This window comes from Furipterus horrens, unplaced genomic scaffold, assembly GCF_987537825.1.
Source record: "Furipterus horrens unplaced genomic scaffold, mFurHor1.1.pri manual_scaffold_1, whole genome shotgun sequence".
Lineage (NCBI taxonomy): Eukaryota > Metazoa > Chordata > Mammalia > Chiroptera > Furipteridae > Furipterus > Furipterus horrens.
In genome coordinates, this window is record NW_028327171.1 from 197,684,356 (window position 1) to 197,708,319 (window position 23,964).

A 23,964-nucleotide genomic window follows, 5' to 3' on the forward strand; every position below is an offset into this window, starting at 1 on the left:
TCAAACTTCCTGGGCCAGCCCTGTTCTTAAGCACTGACATGTCCCGGGATAAATGACCTCTGAGCTACTACAGACCCATATCACTATATGAAATTCTTGTTTAGGAAACATGGCAAGTAGATGATGGCAAATTAGGAACAACGATACTGCTAGTGTATATTTACTATTTGGAACATGCTAAGAAAAAAAATTGGAAAAAAGAATGAGACTGATCTGCTTTTAGGCTTAAAGAAAAACTTTAAAATGCTGGTTGGCTAATAATGCAATGTTTCCTTATAAATTCTAAACAAGGGTTAGAGGAGTCTAATTTTCTTCATACAAGCCTTGATGATTCCAGAGGACTCAAATAAATTCTTTAGTATACATATATTCCATATGATTCCCATAGTATCAGAAGCTTATGACTCTTTGGATTGAAGAAGGTTCTAAGTCCTTGGTAAGTTTCCAGTTAAAATTATAAATACATATTTGTTCCAAGGCCATTTCTTGCACTTGCTACTATCACCACTACCAACAACTGATCACCTCAGGACCACGTCACCTTGACATTATGTGGAAATGTGTCTCATCAGAACGCAGACACTAGTCATGCCAGGTCTGTCACGCTCTTGCTCGTCGTGCCGTGCTCTCTGAATCACATACGTCAATCCTTTTAACTCTGTCAGCCAACTCCTGACCTCCCATCCCTCTTTTCTGCTGAGTCGGGATCCCATCGCTAGATTATCCGGTCCCATCAGACTCAAAGTAAGGTCTGTGGACAGCAGCGTGGGCGTTGTCTGGGAGCCTGTTAGAAGTGCAGACTCAGGCCCCACTGGGTCAGCATTTTAGAATCGGTGTCACAAGGTCCCAGGTGATTTGCACGCACACGTGACTGAGAAGCTCTCATCTCAATGTTTTTGTTTCTTCAACAGGTTTTGTTAATTCTCATATACTTTTTTCTCTTTCCATTACTAACCCAAAGCCAGTCCTGGTGAGATTCCATATCACATTGTAATTAACTTGTTTATATTTCCCTCCAGATTGAAATAGCCTTTTGTGAGCCGGTATTACCTTTTCCTAATATTAGCCAGATGCTGTACTTAGCATATCCTAGCGGCATAGTTAATACTGTTTCTTCAGGTAAATTACTGTGTAGGCCACAAACCAGTTATTAAGGTGTTAATGACTAATAGATTGATGAACTATCTCTTCGAAAACATTTGCGTTTTAACAGGTTTCCTGTAATTAGCATTAATAATGGTAATAATGATAGGAGTTTCTGAGAAGTCACCTGAGTGGAAATAATCTGGGGAGCTACTTATGTTTTGTCCTCCAATTTCCCTCCACCTCGCCCATCTCTAAGGTGGTCCCAGTGGAAGAACTCAGCACTTCTGGGCTGGCTGAGTGGCTTTTAGTGTCTTCTCCCTGCAGGATTATAAACACCAATATTTCCAAATACAGCCCCAAACCACAGGTCCAGTGAGGCCTGGGCATTCTTGAAATTCGTGGAACAAAGAGTAGGTGGGGGTTAACAGGAATATTAAAATACATTTCCTTGCAGTTGCCCCTCATTTGTCTTCTCCACCAGACTGTGAGTTGTCAGTGTGGATGTCTAGTAAAGCACACAGTGCCCTCCACACCCATCAGGCACCTCGCCTACACACGTGCACATGTTCACTGAATTCAGGGGATACAATGGTTTTAAAGCATTGCTCATGGCATGATTAAATAAAATGGCATGTGTGCAGCCACATAAACAGACAGTGTCAGCAGTTCGGATCATACCGGCAAGGGGGTGCATGTTAATTCCTGAATGTTGAATCCTGGGACATCAATATTAACTATCACCTTTCATAGTGAGCTACATCAGTATTTTGGGGGGTGACAAATGCCTGTCTTAATAATCCAACTCCATCAGAGAAATTAGGCAACTGTGACACAGCTTTATAAACAGACTTATCAAGAATTTCGTCTTTCCCTGCATAATGACCATGTACCTCACAAATGCTTCCTCTAATACTTATTTGTAGAGTGATAGAACATTAGCTGCAGATTTAATGTCGCCATGGTTGTAATTTGCATGTGGATGAAAGGTTAACATAATGTAGAAATGTGCAATTAAACTGGTTGACTATGAGCGGTGGTGCTGCTAAGATCCATTTCTCTGTTCTCATTATTTCACCTCTTGGTTTACTGTGTTTGCTGCTTTCTCCCATTACTCACAAAATTGTCAAATAGGTCCCTGAGGATGCACTTGCACAGGCTTCTGGAAAAGCGTTTCAGTAGTTTACATAATGGGAGCGAGGAAGCCGACGTGTTCTCCATTGTAAAGAAGCCAGGTTCTCTCACTTGGTTTATTGACCCTCCGCTTCAGAAGGAAGAGGGCGAGTTCAGATGAGAAACAGAATGAGAAAGCAAGTTATCAGGGGACAGACTGTTAGGCTTTCCTTAGTTTAAAGGATGCTTAAAGAGCAGAGAATTCATGAGACTTTTAATAACACTGACTCCACAGTGGGAACTATCCAGGGAAAAAGAAATGACACAGATATTATTATTTTATTCAGAGTGTATGAGGAGTAAAGGTCTTTTCTAATGCAAAGTTAGGAAAAAAAATCAAACTGCCATCGGTAAGTCGCAGAAGACGAATTACTTCTTTAAGTTTTGTTTGTTCATGAAATTGCAACTGTGGTGAAACTTTATGTGCTTGTCATTAGTTTGCTTCTGGTAGGAAGATGAGCCAGGGAATGGTAAACCCAAGAGCAGTGCCCGCTGGCCTTACCAGTTGAAAGGTAATCTCGTGACGAGTATGTGGGAAGGCTCCAAGCATCACTTTAGAGCCTGTGGGTGGCCTCTGAGAGGCACTGTCCTCTCCATGCCACACTGCCCATGTCTGAAGTTGTGATACCAACATCTAAGACATTCAGTCAAAGACATGAAATAAAAATGTGATTTAACTTTAGTATTATGAGTCATTTAGACAATAGGCTAGGGGTGTCAAGGGCATTTTAATCATATGCACCGATCACAGAATCTAACCCAGGGATGACAACAAGTGTTATAATTTGGCAGGTCTCTGTTGTGCTAAGTGACACTACATGGCTGAATCAGGAAAACAAGTGATACAGAGTCACGCAGAGCTCCTTTCCAACCCCTGCATTCACATTTTATAATTATGCCGCTTTAATCTCTTCCTCTATTCCAAGTTCCATTCAGAACTGGTCAGCAGGGAAATTGATTTCTAGAATTCGGCCTTCAGTTATTAACCACAGGGTGGATTCTCATATGTATGACACACTACTCTGCTTGAAGCCTTGTAGATTCTTCCTAATTCTATAATAATCAGGTTAAAAATATTTCCTTCTAATATATCGCTATTTTCAGAAAGTATTGCAAATCTTGTTTGACCCAACAAAGAAGAAAAGGTCAGGAACGAACACTCAGGAATGCATGTATTGAGAAAAAGCTGTCATTTAAAACCAAAGCAAACAAAAAAGCACATGACTATATATAGTCCTAATAAAATTTTATTGAGAACCAGTAAGTCAAATCCTTTACAGAACATAGAAATACATATGATCCCAGCCCTTCTCAATAAATGGCAATATAATATTGGGGTGAGCTCCCTGAATACCCCAAACACTTTGTTTTATACCTATATGGGAGAAATAGTTCTATAGCTTAGCAACACAGAAATGGGGTGCTCTGACCTTTTAGAGGAAGCAGAAGAGGAGTCAATTCAGCATGAGTAACAGAGGACAACAGATGAGTTCTAGTAGTCAACGGAGTGGATTAATCAATGTCCACTCTTCATGTTTTGCATTTCAAAATCAGCTAGTAGAAGGCAGGGCATCTTAAGATCAGACACAAATTAACCTGAGGACACAGGAGCAGAGGATTTCTGTCCATTCAGTTACATAGGGAAGTGAGAGTAAGAAGAGAAAACAGCCTGGGATCCACCTTTTGCTAATATTCTACCTACCATGAAGGCTTTTGATGCCAAATAACTGGAGTTGACATCAAAGATGAAGAGGGAGACAAATGACACTGAGGGTTAAAGACTAAACTTGGGTGATGACAGTAGTTATGATAATGTTAACGTTTTTCCCACGATGAGAAGTTAACCACTGCAATTTCTCATCGCCACAGGAGCAGAAACACAGACAGGACAAAGGAACACTGTGCAGCAAGCTTTTAATGGTTTGACTATCTAGTCTTTTCACGGACATAAGAGACACCATTGTGTTCTCTTGGAGGGAACTTTTGGGAAGGCTTTTAACCAAAAAAGAAAAATAAAGAGAGGGAAATGATATAACAGAAATATAACTGAAATGATTCCTCTTCCTTTTAAAACTAAGAAAACTAGTGTGAACGTTTCTTTCAGCATGATGCTAGGGTATTGGTCTTAGTTCTTAGCATTTGCCCAAGTTTAAAATACTACTAAACTTTCTTTGCTCTTAAGCATTAACAAAAAGAAAGAAAAAAAGAAGGCATATACACAATCCTGACAGTTTTGTAAGTCCTAATCCGCCCACCCCACCGCAAAAAAAAAAAATGAACTGGTACCTGAATTATGTTTGTATTGCTGACTTCGATAATAGACGACAGCAACCAAATTGTAATTCAAATATTAACAAGAATCTTATTCAAAATGTTCTTCTCCTTCTCTTGAAGTCTTCCTGGGGTTCCATTAATCAAGATGTTTGGAGAAGCACTGTGATCAAGTCTCTGGCTACGAGAAAATGTGTTTTGTTCTTTTTCCCTTAGTTAGTAACTATAATTGCGCAGGACGGGAAGACAATTAACTAAACCAAATGGGTTTTATTCTTTCAAGCTGGACGCCCAGCCAAAGGCAAAGGAGCTTTTACTGTGAATGCTGACGGTGTTGACCTGAAACGTTCAGGAGAAAGGCAGAGCTCGCGCACAGCTGTCAGTGGTACCTCAGAAACCTGAGAGGCACCAGGCTGTCCCCGACTAGCACAGGTCACAGAGGAACAAGCTAATCCTGGGATTTGAGCAGTGGGCTCTTGTTTTAGATCCTGTTGTTGGTAGCCTTTAAAGGGTCAGACAACTTCCAATAATATTAGCTATTTTGGTGCTACGTGGAAAATAATGGGGGACTGCAATCTGCAGGAACCAGCACACACGCTCAGCGAGGGTCTGGGTCAAAGCTCCAATAGAAAATAGCATGTTTTTATGACTCAGGGAGCCGAGAAATAGGCACACTTAAAATTCTTAGACCCTGTATTTTTTAAAGCTGCAAAATGTTCTAAAATCAATCAAAACAGAGAACGAGTAAAACAAGCCTGGGAAAAGAAGTGATGGAATGAGGAAAAAGGAAGCTTATGACTCAAAATATTTGCACATATTTGGAGCATCAGGCAATCTACTTCTACTACATAAACACCCGATTCTGAGGGCTCAGAAACTGATGACCGGGAAGCCTGACATACGCGAAGAGGCAGCATCCACTTGTTCTAAGCATGATCACTGGATTTCTATCAAAAGCTTAGTGTTTTCTTTTCCCCCCTCAAGTTAATGGCTATATATACAGCACCCCTCCCTCCTTTTCAACAGAAGAGTGCTGTGTCTGGTAGTGAAAAGGCCAGCGTTCAGACTGATTGCTAGGAAGGAAATCACGGCCTGCCCCAGGCAGCCAGCGCTATGGCAGTCACTGCCAAGTAAGCAACACACAAGTCAGAGTGCAGAAGGTTAGGCAGGCAGGGTGGACTCAGGTCCTCAGTCACAGCACAGTCACACCCAGAACACTGGTTTCTTGATCTTACACTCATTCTAGAGAACAAACAAATTTAATTAAATAGTTATAAACTACACTGGCTTATTTTAGAAAAACCAATAAACTTATTGTTAGCTTATCTAGAACTAACCATCAAATCAGAATTTTCACAATGACCACTGCATTTGAGAAATTTTTGATGAAAATGTTGACTAGAGCCTGGATGCTTTACTAACAAAAAGAGGCAAATTTCAAAGTATGTTTATCTCTAGTTTAAATAAGCATTGTGCATTTAAAAAATGATATTTACATCCCTAAACTAGTTTGTAACTCTTGAAATTTTTGTCCTAGAAGCACAAAGTTATATTTTTGTCCCCTTTTATAGGCAACCACAGAGGAAAGCAAAGTCATAAAACTGTCCTGTTGGAGAAAAAATACTAATGAGCAGAGGTAGGGGCAATGTGCAACAATACTATAGACTTATCTTGGTTTACCTACGTTTAGTTTCTTTTAAACATTTTTAGAACAGTAACAGACGGTTCTATTCATAAGCTTATATAAGAGGAAGGGTTACTCCAACTTTTAAAATATATATACATATATGCCCTCAACATATTGTCCATATCACCCAACTTCCTTTTTGGAAGAAAGTGAAGTTAAACGATTTCCTTAGATATTTTTAAATAAAAGTAAATGATAAAGAAAGGGAAGTGAACTGAAGACAAATTCTGATAAAAAAATCAACTAAATGAAGTACACAGCTTGACTCTGTCTCCTTGAAAAGTGATGAGAGCACTTGGCTCAGGTCTGATACACAGACAGGGTCATGCGGCGCGTTGCAGGGCACAGGCTTTCCTCTACAGTTCAAAGGCAGGAAACCTGGCTTTGGGGGGCACTAGGAGGTCTGCCAGGAAGTATATTGTTCCAGCCATTCCTGAAGGAAGAGAAAGAGGCATAAGTTAATACACCAAATGACTCCATTTTAGAGAGTGGCTTTATTTTGTAGCATCAACATTACAATATTAATGGCAATGATTTAAATGAAGTGGGTATCTATCTATATTTATATTCCTTGCAGCTAATTATTAGAGGAGATCAGTATTGAGGTGTTTAGCCACTTCATCCAGGTGGAAGACAGGAGGGAGAGTGGAACCAGACAAGTTAAGGCAAGCCCACCATTTACCCTACGTGAGCACCACGGGCCGCTTGCTGGTCTGAGCCTCGGGCTTCTCATCTGTGACGTGAGGATAATGACTGTATGTTTTTGCTGAGATGATTTATGATGGCATCCGCAAAATACCCAGCAGATGCCTGGCTCCATAATGGCCACCCCCATTACAGCTATTGGTATTAGGTCTGCGGAAGCCCATGAGCTAACTGATTTTTACTACTGAGTTGTATTAGAAAATAAAAAGTAGCGTAATAAATTATTAAATTAATTTGTTGATAAAACTCTGATTTAAATACATTAACTACTAGGCAGAGAAGTAGATGCTGATATTACAAGGCAAAAAAGTAATGTGTGAAAAATACCTTCAAAGAGGGAGAAGGGGGTGTCTGGTGTTCTGCATCCGTGTTCTCCATAATCTAAGCACCATTCAGCAAACTGAAAATGAGACCAAGTCAAATTACTGTTGTGATTTCTTCCAAAGACCCCCAAAAGTTGATAGATTGTTCCTAAGAATTATTCTAAGAAGTCAAACACTATCTTTAAGGCAGAGAAAAGAGGTTAATGCAGAGCAACAGATGGCCTGAGAGTACGAAACACGGAGGGAATCTAATGAGCTGTCTGAGCCACGTATCTCCGAGGTGAGCACAGAAGAAACAAAGGAATAAAACCACTCTCTGTTTTTCTTACCCCCACAAATGCTGTTGAGTAGAATTATGTCCTTTTTAAAAAAGCTAATTCCACTGAAAGAGTTTTGAAGGTTTTTCTTAAATAACTGTTTGCCCATCCCAGAGACACTGTTTAACAAAATGAATGAATTCAATCGGATTAACTAGAACCCTTTCTTCAGCCCCCGGGAAGGGCGCTTTCTATCAGGCAGTTCTGGCTCCTACCTTACAGGCCCTGTACAGGTACTTCATGTCCTGCGTGAGGTTGTACAGCGTCAGGAAGGCGTAGGCATTGCCCGCAGTGCCGTGGCACAGCCCATACCCCTTCTTCAGCAGCCCATGCTTCCAGATCACGTCAGCACACTGATAGGCGTCATTGAGATACTGTTCCTCTCTGAACACCTGCAGAATCAGGGGACACAGTTTTATTCTAAAGGACGTGAAAGAAAATTACTGATATTCTTCCCTCGTAGGAAAGGAGAGGAGAGGGGGGAAGGGAGGAGAGAGGGAAATGGCTTGACAAGAAAGGATAGGGAATTTAGAGCCACAGAGACGTGTTACATCAGTGCGGACTAATTATAAAGCTTCACTAGCTTTCGTTGTTTGCTTGTTTTTTAAATAACTGGGCATGACCTTGTTTGCACGGTGTAAGTTTTATGTGTCTGTGTGTCTGTGTACACGGTGTTGTTGGTGAAGCAGCGTTATTCTACTTGAAATGCTATCATCGGTCACTTTCCAATGAACACTTGCCATCTTCTTTGGTCACAATGACGCCCTTCACTATAAGGAAGTTTCTTTACATATTGAAGGATAAACTGTTTATAAAATTGATTCTAAAAACCGATTTGATTATAAAACACTGTCCTTTGTCAGAAGAATGAAGATACACCTTTACAAACTTTTCTGGACCCCTTTCTTTTGATTGAAGACTTGAGGAATATTCTGAGTAGACATTTTAAATATCTCATTGCAGACTAAGTGTCCTTAAAAATAGAGTAAGTTTTAAAAGATTTTTCAAGTTTCTAAAAGTAAAATCTGATATACTAAAAGCTTATTTAAACTATGAGATGCTAGTCTGTAGATCTGGCATTAATAGACATAGATATCTTGCTTATATCTTTACTATAGCATGCTTTTTAGAAGTGATACTGGCATTTTTGATTATGGTAAAATATGCATAATATAAAAGTTGCCATTTTAATCACTTAAAATATACAATTCCATGGCATTAATTACACTCACCTGTTGTATTACCATTACCTCTGCCTATTTCCAGACTTAAACTCTGTACCCATTAAGTGTTCAATCTGTCCCCACCCCCTCCCACTGCTGCCCCAGCACCAGGTAACTTCTACTCTATTTTCCTTCTGTTTGATTTTGCCTGTTCTCATCATCATCATCGGCAGCCGTCCGTCTCGAGAGACGATGGCATAGCTTCTTGAGAGTCTATCTGCACCGCCGAGAATGGCTGTGCAGTCCGACTCGGGAGTGACAGTGTCTCCTCCCGTGTTGAATCGACATCTTGCGATGACGCTGGAGTGTCCTCTCCAGTGAAGCTGAAGCTACAGAGCCTAGGCAGGGTGATATGGAGGGTCTGCTGTTGCCCATGCAGCAGACCCCCCCTCTCTTCGCAGCTGAAGGATCCAAGGGAAAGACGGAGTCAATACAGCTTGGCTTCAGGTGCGCCGCAGGAGTTGCCGGTGTTGACTACAATGTCAAACCGCCTTAGGGACTCCGGCTCCGGATTTTCTGTCGGGGTTTACTCCCTTAGCCTTTCCCCTGAGGAGGTATGCCGCAAGGCAGCGGAGGTTTTTTGGAGTCAGAGTTTTCCTTCTCTGGTGTGCCCTGACTGGAAGATCGAACCAGCGACACTTAGCTCGCAGGCCGATGCTCAATCCACTGAGCCAAACCAGCCAGGAGGAGGCTAGTTACTATAAACACATATTAACTTATTCTCCATTGTTTTTAATTAAGCATGGTGGAATAAAATTTTATCTGTGTTGATGGGATTCCTGTTGCGCTACTGGATTCTGTTTCATTGAGAAATTAAACTATTATTAAGAAGATCAAATTGGAAGCAAACAGAACTGGGTATATTTAGATCCCAACTCCAATATTTTGTACATGTTTAACTTTCATCAATGTATTTAATCCCTGTAACCCTCAATTTCCTCATGGAGTTTACAGGTAAATTAAAGTAATTACATATTTCAATTAAGGTAACCAAATTTTAAAGAATATAATTATAGGTAATTGAATAAAATATTTTAAATGTATAACCATCATTATCTGCAATATCATTTACATTAAGTTTTAAAAAGTTTGAAGGAAATAACCTGTCTCTGGGAAATTAATATAAAATAATTAAGGAAAACATTTTTGAGAAGTTTTGTTCATAGCTACAATTTAGAAGAGTCTAACTTGATTTTAATAATTAAGTAAAATATTGTGATGTCAATTTTAATAATTATTTTTTTAATCAGTTGCGAGCATTATTTTTAACTATTAGATAGTAAATCGGGAAAACCTGAATATTTAATGACCTTGGAAAGAGGAATATTTTCCTGAAAAGGAAAAATAAATTGAATTTAGAGCACAAGGAAGAATTATGCAGATTTTCTTGTAGTAGGTAATATCACTGCCATTTTACAGATAAATTAAATCATAAGGAAAGTAATATATCCAACAACTCAAAGCTAATAGGTACCAACATCTTATTGTCAAAATTTTGTGTGAATCTGGAGATAAGTCAGTTCATGACCAAAATTTAAAAACTTAGAAGGTAAATGTTATAAATATTTCAACTGTAAAATATAGTTAAGCTTTTATTTTGTGTATCTGTCACAATTCCCATTAAGAATTTTAGCTGATCTTGCTCCTTACAAATTATGAACACTGTCAGGATGATTTAGAACAGTGGAGTGTTTCTGAAGCAGAGAGGTTCATAACATTTTATTAGATCCCATGCAAGAACATCGGGTTGTTCTGTGCTCCCATGAAAGCTAAGAAATCATCTCAGTGGAAATCATCTGAAAGTGAATCTTTTATACTTACAAGGATATAGAGCAATAGGTGGCATTAGAGAGGTTTGATGATTTTGAAGAAATACATTTGAAGATATATCTCAGTTAAATCAGCAAAATTAGAAATTAATAAGCATGGAACTTTAAAATAAAATAAAATATTACCATGGAACTTTAACTCCACTTCCAGGGTGAGGGAGATATGTGGCAAAATTGAGATATCCTGAGAAGTATAATGTTAAAAGATCAAAAAGAGATGCTGATGTGATACAAATATTACTAAGAAGCTATAACTTTTGGGATAAGTTAATACATATACTAAGTTCAAGAAACAGTTACTAATAGCACATCTAGGAGAATTGAAGGGAAGAAGTGTGTTATCATTCCCTTTTATAGATTAGAACAGGCCCCAGAACCTGCACAACTAGTGGACAGCTACAGACCATGTCAGAGCACCATCACCCGACCACCTCCACAAGTGATACACTCAAAGGGCAGACTCAGTGGACACCAGAGCCCTGCTGAAGTAGTTCTGCTCTGTGGAGTGGACCTATGCACAGCTGACCCCACAGTGGTTAGAGGTTGGTGGTCATTACACATACCCAGTCCTTATAGCTGAGCAGCCTGGCTAAATCCCTCCCATTGATCTGCCAATAGCAATCAAGTATCAACTATAAGAGAAGGGTGTACACAGCCCACATGGTGGGCACACCTTGAGTGCCCAGCTTGAATAATAGGGGAGGCTGTGCCACTGGACCCTATAGGAGACTTACTATATCAGGCCACCCTTCCAATCCAGGGAGTCATGGCAGCTCTTCCTAATATATAGAAGCAAACCCAGGGAGATAGCCAAAATGAGGAGTCAAAGAAACATGGCACAAATGAAAGAACAGAATAAAACTCCAGAAAAAGAACTAAACAAAATGGGGGCAAGCAATCAATTAGATGCAGAGTTCAAAACACTGGTTATAAGGATATTCAGTGAATTTAATGAGAACATCAATAGCATAAAAAAGAGCATGAAAACCATAATAAAGAACCAGTCAGAAATGAAGGATACATTAACTGAAATTTAAAAAATACAGTGTATAGAAAATCAAAAGTAGAGTAGAAGAAGCTGAGAATCAAATCAGCTATTTAGAATATAAGGAAGCAAAAAAAAAAAAAAAAAAAAAAAAACAAAACAAAACAAAAAACAAACACCCAGTCAGAACAACATGAAGAAAAAAGTATCTAAAAATATGAAGATAGTATATGGAGCCTCTGGGGCAACTTCAAGCATACCAATATCCTCATTATGATGGTGCCAGAAGGAGAAGAGAGAAAGCAAAAAATAGAAAACCTATTTGAGAAAATAATAATAGTAAACTTCCTTAACTTGGTGAAGGAAATGGGCATACAATCTAGGAAATACAGAAAGTCCCAAACAAGATGAACTCAAGAAGGTCCACATCATAGTTAAAATGACAAGGCTTAAAGGCAAGAAGCAAATCCTAAAAGCTATGTGCCATAGTTATGTAAAATATAACATTAGGGGACACTGGGTAAAGGGAATATGGAAATTCTCTGTATTCACTTTACATCTCTTGATAAACCTAAAATTATTCCAAGAAAAAAATTTAATCACATTAAAAGGAAAGGAAATGTTTTCTTTCCTTTGGTTCAGAAATCTTTCAAGGATAAAGTTTCCAATGTTATCAAATCTGGAAGTTTGAGAATCCAAACTTAGGTTTCCTTTTACATTTAGATTTGTACTGTGCTTAAAATGCCTGAAGCACTTTTGTATCCATTTCTTTTGCTCAGCAGCCCCGTTGAATGTGGCAGGTGTCACGATACCCATTTACCACAGAGAAACCAGGGCTCAGAGACCCCAGGCCACTGGCCTGGCAGTGCCCGGCTGAGCTGGGACATCAGCCCAGGCATCCTGGCTCCTCACCCTCGGAACCCCACCCCAGTCACTGAATAACAACTCCAAGCCTGTCACAAACAGGTGCCACGCAGGGCTCCTCAGTCCTTGGCTGTTTATGCATGTCCTCCAGTCTTGTCAGGCGGGACTCAGAAGGGATCCCAGCTCTCCTCTCCCAGGCCTGAGCCCCGCCCTGGGGGCGTAACAGGTATGTCCCCTTCCCTTCCTAAATCTCCCGGCACCCCTCTGCAAGTGTCTGCCTCGGTGACTCCCAGCAGTCAGGGGTCCTGTGAAAGAGGCATCGGATCACAACGCTGTCCTGCTCTGCACCTTCAGGGGCTCCCTCTCCCACTCAGGGCCACAGCCAGCATCTCCGCGGTGCACAGGGGGCCCCTGCACCCTGGGCTCAGCCTCCTCTCCAGCTCACTCTCGCCTCCCTCAACTGCGCTCCAGCCGCACTGAAAACCACAGCGTCCCTGCATGGGGGCAGCTGCTCTTTGCGCAGCCTGGAGGGCTCTTCCCCAGTACCTGTGAGGCTCGCTGCCCTGCTCATTCCAGTCTCTCCCCACAGGGCGCCCCTGCAGCAAAGCCTGGCCCCATACCCCGTGGGTGGAAGGCACAGCCGGCAGCCGTCACTCCTGCTCAAACCCCCTCCCTAGTACTTACCTCTTGTTAGTGCCTATTTATCTTTGGGATCTTGTCTATCACTGCTCACAGGAAGGACAAACTCATGGAGGACAGGGAGTTCCCTGTTTTATCCCCTGTGCTGTGGAGCACCTTGAGTGGTAGGAACTTAGCAGATAGTTCAATGTTGATTAAATAAATAAATAAAATTCTCTTTCAGAGAGGCCATTTCCGTCACCTACTCGCGGCACATAAATTAAATCTACCCCATGCTTGTCTCTCACAGCACCCTGCTGTTTCCTTCACGTGGGTGCCGTGACTCCTGTTTAAATGTCAGCTTGTACTTTGTTCCCATCTTCCTCCCTGGCTAGTATAAAAGCTCCCTGAGAGCAGACACCATGTCTGTTATATTCTTGCTCCAAGTACCAAGCACAGCTCTGGACACACCAGAGGTGCTCATCTGTCACTATGCAGCAGACTTGACAGGTTTTGCACATCTTAGTTATAAAATTGGGGGGGGTTGGTATGCGTGTACACACACACACACACACACACACACACACACACACACACACACACACCAGTGTAGCTGTTCCAGGGCCAGGGGGTGAGATGTGGCCCCTACAAGTGAAAACAGGCGGGAGCACATTGGGGGGTGGTGTGGCAGTCTTCCCTTCACTGCTTCTGATGTCAGACCATCGTTCCCTCGGCACGTCCAGCCTCTCACAGTGAATCCAGAACCTCCGAGTCTGGGGCTCTAGGGACCAGATGTCTCCAGGGATCTTCAGCTGCCACATCCAGGAGAAAGAAAAATCCCCTACCTCCCTTTCTGAGTCTGGTTTTTAAAGACTATTTGTTTCAAAGGCTCACCACTCAAATACCAGGGTTGAGATCCAGGAGAGTGGACACGAGGGAGTCAGGGAGGGAAGAAGAGAACCCCTGCTCTCCCTGGGGTAACAGGGAGAGCCTGCGCCCACAGCCACATGCATGCACACTCACACACATGCAGCCATGTACAAGCATGCTGAGTATGGCAAGGACACGAGACTCTGCAGTTTGGCCCCAGTGGGCTGATCTCTGGGCTGAGCACAGCCCCGCGTGGTCTTCCACTTGTGAAAGCTGACCTTCTACCACAGGCTGTTCAGGCTCCTGGTGGGAAAACTCTGTGCCTGGTACCAGGATTTGCACCCCTCAGAGACCATGAAATGAGCAGTTGGGTCCTTCCTTCACTGACTGCCTGAGAACACCCAGGGCCTCTCCTGGCCCAGGCCAAATCACAGGCAAGCGAGAGAGACAGAGACCAGAGACAAGAGACAGAGAGAGAGAGAGAGAGAGGGAAAGGAAGGAAGGAAAAGAATAAAGAAGGAGGAGAGAAAAAAGAAGGAAGGAAGAAAAGAAAGAAAGAAAGAAAGAAAGAAAGAAAGAAAGAAAGAAAGAAAGAAAGAAAGAAAAAGAAAAGGAAGAAAGAAAGAAAGAAAGAAAAGGAGGAAAGGAAGAAAAGCCAAGAACAGGGCAATGAAAACGGAAGCTCCGAGCCAGAGTCAGGAGGAAATAAATACCACACCATATGAGACGTGACTGCTCTCCGCTTCACATGTTACACTTGCGGCCCAGGTGAAGGACTTTGATTTCAGCTCTTGAATATGAGCTCTTCTTTCCATGGTAGCTTCTCCTCTGTAAGCAAGACTCCTCCACGAGGACCGGGTTTATTTAAACAAGGATGCTGCAGCGCTGCAGATGGAACCCAACCCTGAAAACACTCTGGCCACTCCTACAGTTCCAGCACACGTTAAACTCTCTGGGTTGGGGGGGCTCAACCCAAACCTGCCCTGCCTCCAGAAGGCCACTGCCCTATCCCCACCTTTCCACATTCAAAATGTAACCCATCTTGACTGCCTAGTGACGGCTAACCTCCTGCCCCTCACTCATATCCCAAAGTTCCCCTCTGATGCAGCAAAACTCAGATCCAAGGTCCCCAACTACTCTGGGGGAGGGATGCAAATCCTAGAGGGCCCGCAAAGGCCCTGGGCTCAGTTTAGAGACTCCCACATGGTACGAACTCAGTAAATGTGGGCTCCCCTTGATGCCAGTGGGACAGGATGATGCTCCTGCGGGTAGCTCCACTCAACCACACGCCAACGCAAAAGTGACCACGCGGCCCCACTCATAAAGACACCACCGCGGACGTGACAGCGCAGACCCACTCACCCACAAGGCAGCGCAGACGTGATTCACCAGACCCGCTGACCCAGACTAGGGCGTGGACGTGACCACGCACCCTCTGAACTCCTCTCCAGAGCAGAAGTGACCGCGCAGGACCACTCAAGCACACGCCAGTGCTGAAGTGACCGCGCGACCCCGCTTACCCACAGGCAAGCGCGAACTTGACCGGGAAGCCCCGCTCACACTGGCGCCAGCGCGTATGTGACCGCGGGGCCCCGCTAAACCACACGCCAGCACGGACGTGACCGCGGAACCCCACTTACCCACTGCCAGCGCGGACGTGAAGGCGCAACCCCACTTACCCACTGCCAGTGCGGACGTGACCGCGCAACCCCACTTACCCACACGCCAGTGCAGACGTGACTGGGCAGCCCGGTTCACCCACAGGCAAGCGGGGATCTGAAAGAGCCGCCCCGCTCACCCACACGCCAGCACAGAGGTGACCGGGCAGCCCCGCTCACCCTGGCGCCAGCGTGGATGTGACAGCGGGGCCCGGCTAACCCACACGCCAGCGCGGACGTGACCGCGCAACCCCACTTACCCACTGCCTGTGCGGACGTGACCGTGAGGTCCCATTTACCCACACCCCAGTGCGGACGTGACGGGGCAGCCCGGTTCACCCACAGGCAAGCGCGGATCTGACAGAGCAGCCACGCTCACCCATACGCCAGCGCGAACGTGACCGTGAGGCCCCGCTCATGCGGATGCGAGTGAGGACGTGAGCGCGCGAAAAGACCCGTTCACGACGACGCCAGCGCGGATGTGGCCGCGCGGCCTTGCTAACGGTCATGCCACCGCGGACGTGATTCCCCAGACCCGCTCACACACATGCCACCGCGGACGTGACAGCGGGTCCCCACTCACCCAAATGCCAGCACAAACGTGACCGCAACGCCCCGCTCACTCTGGCGCCAGCGCTGATATGACAGCGGGGCCCCGCTCACACACAAGCCAGCGCAGACGTGACCGCACAGCCCCACTCACCCAGGTGCCAGCGCGGATGTGATTCCCCAGACCCGCTGACAGAGACGCCAGCGCGGAAGTGACTGAGCAGCCCCGCTCACACACACGCCGGCGCACCGAGAACGCGCAGCCCCTGATCTCCTCTACAGAGCAGAAGTGACCGCGCAGCCCCATTCACCCACACGCCAGCACAGAGGTGACCGGGCAGCCCCGCTAACACAGGCGCCAGCGCGGATAGAAGAGCGGAGACCGGCTCACCCACATGCCAGCGCGGACGTGACCGCGCAACCCCGCTTACACACAGGCAAGCGCGAACTTGACCGGGCAGCCCCGCTCACCCAGGCGCCAGCGCGGACGTGACAGCAGGTCCCCGCTCACCCAAACGCCAGCGCTGAGGTGACCAGGCAGCCCCGCTCACACAGGAGCCAGCGCGGATAGAAGAGCGGGGCCCGGCTCACCCACACGCCAGCGCGGACGTGACCGCCCAACCCCGCTTACCTACAGGCAAGCTCGAACTTGACCGGGCAGCCCCGCTCACCCAGGCGCCAGCGTGGATGTGACAGCGGGGCCCGGCTAACCCACACGCCAGAGCGGACGTGACCGCGCAACCCCGCTTACCCACAGGCAAGCGCAAACTTGACTGGGCAGCCCCGCTCACCCAGGCGCCAGCGCTGATGTGACAGCAGGGCCCCGCTAAAGCACACGCCAGCGCGGACGTGACCGTGAGGCCCCGCTCATGCGGACGCGAGCGCGGACGTGGGCGCGCGGCAAGACCCGTTCACGACGACGCCAGCGCGGATGTGGCCGCGCGGGCTTGCTAACGGTCATGCCACCGCGGACGTGATTCCCCAGACCCGCTCACACACATGCCAGCGCGGACGTGACAGCGGGTCCCCACTCACCCAAATGCCAGCACAAATGTGACCGCAACGCCCCGCTCACTCTGGCGCCAGCGCTGATATGACAGCGGGGCCCCGCTCACACACAAGCCAGCGCAGACGTGACCGCACAGCCCCACTCACCCAGGCGCCAGCGCGGATGTGATTCCCCAGACCCGCTGACAGAGACGCCAGCGCGGAAGTGACTGAGCAGCCCCGCTCACACACACGCCGGCGCACCGTGAACGCGCAGCCCCTGATCTCCTCTACAGAGCAGAAGTGACCGCGCAGACCCACTCACCCACACGCCAGCACAGAGGTGACCGGGCAGCCCCGCTCACACAGGCGCCAGCGCGGATAGAAGAGCGGGGACCGGCTCACCCACATGCCAGCGCGGACGTGACCACGCAACCCCGCTTACACACAGGCAAGCGCGAACTTGACCGGGCAGCCCCGCTCACCCAGGCGCCAGCGCGGACGTGACAGCGGGTCTCCGCTCACCCAAACGCCAGCGCTGAGGTGACCGGGCAGCCCCACTTACCCACTGCCTGTGCGGACGTGACCGTGAGGTCCCATTTACCCACACCCCCGTGCGGACGTGACGGGGCAGCCTGGTTCACCCACAGGCAAGCGCGGATCTGACAGAGCAGCCCCGCTCACCCACACGCCAGCGCGAACGTGACCGTGAGGCCCCGCTCATGCGGACGCGAGCGCGGACGTGAGCGCGCGCTCAGACCCGCTCACGACGACGCCAGCGCGGATGTGGCCGCGCGGCCTTGATAACAGTAATGCCACCGCGGTCGTGATTTCTCAGACCCGCTCACCCAAACGCCAGCGGGTCTCCGCTCACCCAAATGCCAGCACGAACGTGACGGCACCGCCCCGCTCACTCTGGCGCCAGTGCTGATATGACAGCGGGGCCCCGATAACCCACACGCCAGAGCGGACGTGACAGAACAGCACCGCTCACCTAGGCGCCAGCGCGGACATGATTCCCCGGCACCGCTGCCCCACACGCCAGCGCTGACATGACCGGGTAGCCCTGCTCACCCAGGCGCCACCGCGGATGTGACAGCGGGGCCCGGCTCACCCACACGCCAGGGCGGACGTGACCGCGCAACCCCGCTTTCCCACAAGCAAGCGCGAACTTGACCGGGCAGCCCCGCTCACCCAGGCGCCAGTGCGGATGTGACAGCGGAGCCCCACTCACCCAGGCGCCAGCGCGGACGTGACAGCGGGTCCCCGCTCACCCAAACGCCAGCGCTGAGGTGACCGGGCAGCCCCGCTCACACAGGCGCCAGCGCGGATAGAAGAGCGGGGCCCGGCTCACCCACACGCCAGCGCGGACGTGACCGCCCAACCCCGCTTACCCACAGGCAAGCGCGAACTTGACTGGGCAGCCCCGCTCACCCAGGCGCCAGCGCTGATGTGACAGCAGGGCCCCACTAAAGCACACGCCAGCGCGGACGTGACCGTGAGGCCCCGCTCATGCGGACGCGAGCGCGGACGTGAGCGCGCGGCAAGACCCGTTCACGACGACGCCAGCGCGGATGTGGCCGCGCGGGCTTGCTAACGGTCATGCCACCGCGGACGTGATTCCCCAGACCCGCTCACACACATGCCAGCGCGGACGTGACAGCGGGTCCCCACTCACCCAAATGCGAGCACAAACGTGACCGCAACGCCCCGCTCACTCTGGCGCCAGCGCTGATATGACAGCGGGGCCCCGCTCACACACAAGCCAGCGCAGACGTGACCGCACAGCCCCACTCACCCAGGCGCCAGCGCGGATGTGATTCCCCAGACCCGCTGACAGAGACGCCAGCGCGGAAGTGACTGAGCAGCCCCGCTCACACACACGCCGGCGCACCGTGAACGCGCAGCCCCTGATCTCCTCTACAGAGCAGAAGTGACCGCGCAGCCCCACTCACCCACACGCCAGCACAGAGGTGACCGGGCAGCCCCGCTCACACAGGCGCCAGCGCGGATAGAAGAGCGGGGACCGGCTCACCCACATGCCAGCGCGGACGTGACCGCGCAACCCCGCTTACACACAGGCAAGCGCGAACTTGACCGGGCAGCCCCGCTCACCCAGGCGCCAGCGCGGACATGACAGCGGGTCTCCGCTCACCCAAACGTCAGCGCTGAGGTGACCGGGCAGCCCCACTTACCCACTGCCTGTGCGGACGTGACCGTGAGGTCCCATTTACCCACACCCCAGTGCGGACGTGACGGGGCAGCCTGGTTCACCCACAGGCAAGCGCGGATCTGACAGAGCAGCCCCGCTCACCCACACGCCAGCGCGAACGTGACCGTGAGGCCCCGCTCATGCGGACGCGAGCGCGGACGTGAGCGCGCGCTCAGACCCGCTCACGACGACGCCAGCGCGGATGTGGCCGCGCGGCCTTGCTAACGGTAATGCCACTGCGGTCGTGATTTCCCAGACCCGCTCACACACACGCCAGCGCGGAAATGACTGCGGGTCTCCGCTCACCCAAATGCCAGCACGAACGTGACGGCACCGCCCCGCTCACTCTGGCGCCAGTGCTGATATGACAGCGGGGCCCCGATAACCCACACGCCAGCGTGGACGTGACAGAACAGCACCGCTCACCTAGGCCCCAGCGCGGACGTGATTCCCCGGCACCGCTGCCCCACACGCCAGCGCTGACATGACTGGGTAGCCCTGCTCACCCAGGCGCCACCGCGGATGTGACAGCGTGGCCCCGCTAACCTACACGCCAGGGCGGACGTGACCGCGCAACCCCGCTTTCCCACAAGCAAGCGCGAACTTGACCGGCAGCTCCGCTCACCCAGGCGCCAGTGCGGATGTGACAGCGGAGCCCCGCTCACCCAGGCGCCAGCGCGGACGTGACAGCGGGTTCCCGCTCACCCACACGCCAGCACAGAGGTGACCGGGCAGCCCCGCTCACACAGGAGCCAGCGCGGATAGAAGAGCGGGGCCTGGCTCACCCACACGCCAGCGCGGACGTGACCGCCCAACCCCGCTTACCTACAGGCAAGCTCGAACTTGACCGGGCAGCCCCGCTCACCCAGGCGCCAGCGTGGATGTGACAGCGGGGCCCGGCCTACCCACACGCCAAAGCGGACGTGACCGCGCAACCCCGCTTACCCACAGGCAAGCGCGAACTTGACTGGGCAGCCCCGCTCACCCAGGCGCCAGCGCTGATGTGACAGCGGGGCCCAGCTAACCCACATGCCAGCGCGGACGTGACCGCGCAACCCCGCTTACCCACAGGCAAGCGCGAACTTGACTGGGCAGCCCCGCTCACCCAGGCGCCAGCGCTGATGTGACAGCAGGGCCCCACTAAAGCACACGCCAGCGCGGACGTGACCGTGAGGCCCCGATCATGCGGACGCGAGCGCGGACGTGAGCGCGCGGCAAGACCCGTTCACGACGACGCCAGCGCGGATGTGGCCGCGCGGGCTTGCTAACGGTCATGCCACCGCGGACGTGATTCCCCAGACCCGCTCACACACATGCCACCGCGGACGTGACAGCGGGTCCCCACTCACCCAAATGCCAGCACAAACGTGACCGCAATGCCCCGCTCACTCTGGCGCCAGCGCTGATATGACAGCGGGGCCCCGCTCACACACAAGCCAGCGCAGACGTGACCGCACAGCCCCACTCACCCAGGCGCCAGCGCGGATGTGATTCCCCAGACCCGCTGACAGAGACGCCAGCGCGGAAGTGACTGAGCAGCCCCGCTCACACACACGCCGGCGCACAGTGAACGCGCAGCCCCTGATCTCCTCTACAAAGCAGAAGTGACCGCGCAGCCCCACTCACCCACACGCCAGCACAGAGGTGACCGGGCAGCCCCGCTCACACAGGCGCCAGCGCGGATAGAAGAGCGGGGACCGGCTCACCCACATGCCAGCGCGGACGTGACCGCGCAACCCCGCTTACACACAGGCAAGCGCGAACTTGACCGGGCAGCCCCGCTCACCCAGGCGCCAGCGCGGACGTGACAGCGGGTCCCAGCTCACCCAAACGCCAGCGCTGAGGTGACCGGGCAGCCCCGCTCACACAGGCGCCAGCGCGGATAGAAGAGCGGGGCCCGGCTCACCCACACGCCAGAGCGGACGTGACCGCCCAACCCCGCTTACCTACAGGCAAGCTCGAACTTGACCGGGCAGCCCCGCTCACACAGGCGCCAGCGTGGATGTGACAGCGGGGCCCGGCTAACCCACACGCCAGAGCGGACGTGACCACGCAAGCCTGCTTACCCACAGGCAAGCGTGAACTTGACTGGGCAGCCCCGCTCACCCAGGCGCCAGCGTGGATGTGACAGCGGGGCCCAGCTAACCCACATGCCAGCGCGGACGTGACCGCTCAACCCCACTTACCCACTGCCTGTGCGGACGTGAACGTGAGGTCCCATTTACCCACACCCCAGTGCGGACGTGACGGGCACCCCGGTTCACCCACAGGCAAGCGCGGATCTGACAGAGCAGCCCCGATCACCCAGGCGCCAGCGCTGACGTGACAGCGGGTCCCCGCTCACCCAAACGCCAGCGCTGAGGTGACCGGGCAGCCCCGCTCACCCAGGCGCCAGCGCTGATGTGACAGCAGGGCCCCGCTAAAGCACACGCCAGCGCGGACGTGACCGTGAGGCCCCGCTCATGCGGACGCGAGCGCGCGGCAAGACCCGTTCACGACGACGCCAGCGCGGATGTGGCCGCGCGGGCTTGCTAACGGTCATGCCACCGCGGACGTGATTCCCCAGACCCGCTCACACACATGCCAGCGCGGACGTGACAGCGGGTCCCCACTCACCCAAATGCGAGCACAAACGTGACCGCAGCGCCCCGCTCACTCTGGCGCCAGCGCTGATATGACAGCGGGGCCCTGCTCACACACAAGCAAGCGCAGAGTGACCGCACAGCCCCACTCACCCAGGCGCCAGCGCGGATGTGATTCCCCAGACCCGCTGACAGAGACGCCAGCGCGGAAGTGACTGAGCAGCCCCGCTCACACACACGCCGGCGCACCGTGAACGCGCAGCCCCTGATCTCCTCTACAGAGCAGAAGTGACCGCGCAGACCCACTCACCCACACGCCAGCACAGAGGTGACCGGGCAGCCCCGCTCACACAGGCGCCAGCGCGGACAGAAGAGCGGGGACCGGCTCACCCACATGCCAGCGTGGACGTGACCGCGCAACCCCGCTTACACACAGGCAAGCGCGAACTTGACCGGGCAGCCCCGCTCACCCAGGCGCCAGCGCGGACGTGACAGCAGGTCCCCGCTCACCCAAACGCCAGCGCTGAGGTGACCGGGCAGCCCCGCTCACACAGGAGCCAGCGCGGATAGAAGAGCGGGGCCCGGCTCACCCACACGCCAGCGCGGACGTGACCGCCCAACCCCGCTTACCTACAGGCAAGCTCGAACTTGACCGGGCAGCCCCGCTCACCCAGGCGCCAGCGTGGATGTGACAGCGGGGCCCGGCTAACCCACACGCCAGAGCGGACGTGACCGCGCAACCCCGCTTACCCACAGGCAAGCGCAAACTTGACTGGGCAGCCCCGCTAACCCAGGCGCCAGCGCTGATGTGACAGCAGGGCCCCGCTAAAGCACACGCCAGCGCGGACGTGACCGTGAGGCCCCGCTCATGCGGACGCGAGCGCGGACGTGAGCGCACGGCAAGACCCGTTCACGACGACGCCAGCGCGGACGTGGCCGCGCGGGCTTGCTAACGGTCATGCCACCGCGGACGTGATTCCCCAGACCCGCTCACACACATGCCAGCGCGGACGTGACAGCGGGTCCCCACTCACCCAAATGCCAGCACAAATGTGACCGCAACGCCCTGCTCACTCTGGCGCCAGCGCTGATATGACAGCGGGGCCCCGCTCACACACAAGCCAGCGCAGACGTGACCGCACAGCCCCACTCACCCAGGCGCCAGCGCGGATGTGATTCCCCAGACCCGCTGACAGAGACGCCAGCGCGGAAGTGACTGAGCAGCCCCGCTCACACACACGCCGGCGCACCGTGAACGCGCAGCCCCTGATCTCCTCTACAGAGCAGAAGTGACCGCGCAGACCCACTCACCCACACGCCAGCACAGAGGTGACCGGGCAGCCCCGCTCACACAGGCGCCAGCGCGGATAGAAGAGCGGGGACCGGCTCACCCACACCCCAGTGCGGACGTGACGGGGCAGCCTGGTTCACCCACAGGCAAGCGCGGATCTGACAGAGCAGCCCCGCTCACCCACACGCCAGCGCGAACGTGACCGTGAGGCCCCGCTCATGCGGACGCGAGCGCGGACGTGAGCGCGCGCTCAGACCCGCTCACGACGACGCCAGCGCGGATGTGGCCGCGCGGCCTTGCTAACGGTAATGCCACTGCGGTCGTGATTTCCCAGACCCGCTCACACACACGCCAGCGCGGAAATGACTGCGGGTCTCCGCTCACCCAAATGCCAGCACGAACGTGACGGCACCGCCCCGCTCACTCTGGCGCCAGTGCTGATATGACAGCGGGGCCCCGATAACCCACACGCCAGCGCGGACGTGACAGAACAGCACCGCTCACCTAGGCGCCAGCGCGGACGTGATTCCCCGGCACCGCTGCCCCACACGCCAGCGCTGACATGACCGGGTAGCCCTGCTCACCCAGGCGCCACCGCGGATGTGACAGCGTGGCCCCGCTAACCCACACGCCAGGGCGGACGTGACCGCGCAACCCCGCTTTCCCACAAGCAAGCGCGAACTTGACCGGGCAGCCCCGCTCACCCAGGCGCCAGTGCGGATGTGACAGCGGAGCCC

At 51.6% G+C, this 23,964-nt stretch overlaps 1 protein-coding gene across 2 annotated transcripts in view; it reads right to left on the reverse strand.

Annotated features, from left to right (window-relative positions):
- Positions 1 to 6,011: 6,011 nt before the first annotated feature.
- Positions 6,012 to 23,964, reverse strand: part of LANCL1 (LanC like glutathione S-transferase 1) — a 53,254-nt gene continuing 35,301 nt past the window's right edge. For both annotated transcript variants that reach the window (XM_090283351.1, XM_090283343.1), the window contains exons 8-10: positions 7,775 to 7,951; positions 7,247 to 7,319; positions 6,012 to 6,647 (exon numbers count right to left, since the gene is read on the reverse strand). In XM_090283351.1, coding sequence (XP_090139477.1) covers positions 6,571 to 6,647; positions 7,247 to 7,319; positions 7,775 to 7,951 — 327 coding nt within the window. In that variant the 3' untranslated portion in view covers positions 6,012 to 6,570. The remainder of the gene's footprint in view (positions 6,648 to 7,246; positions 7,320 to 7,774; positions 7,952 to 23,964) is intronic.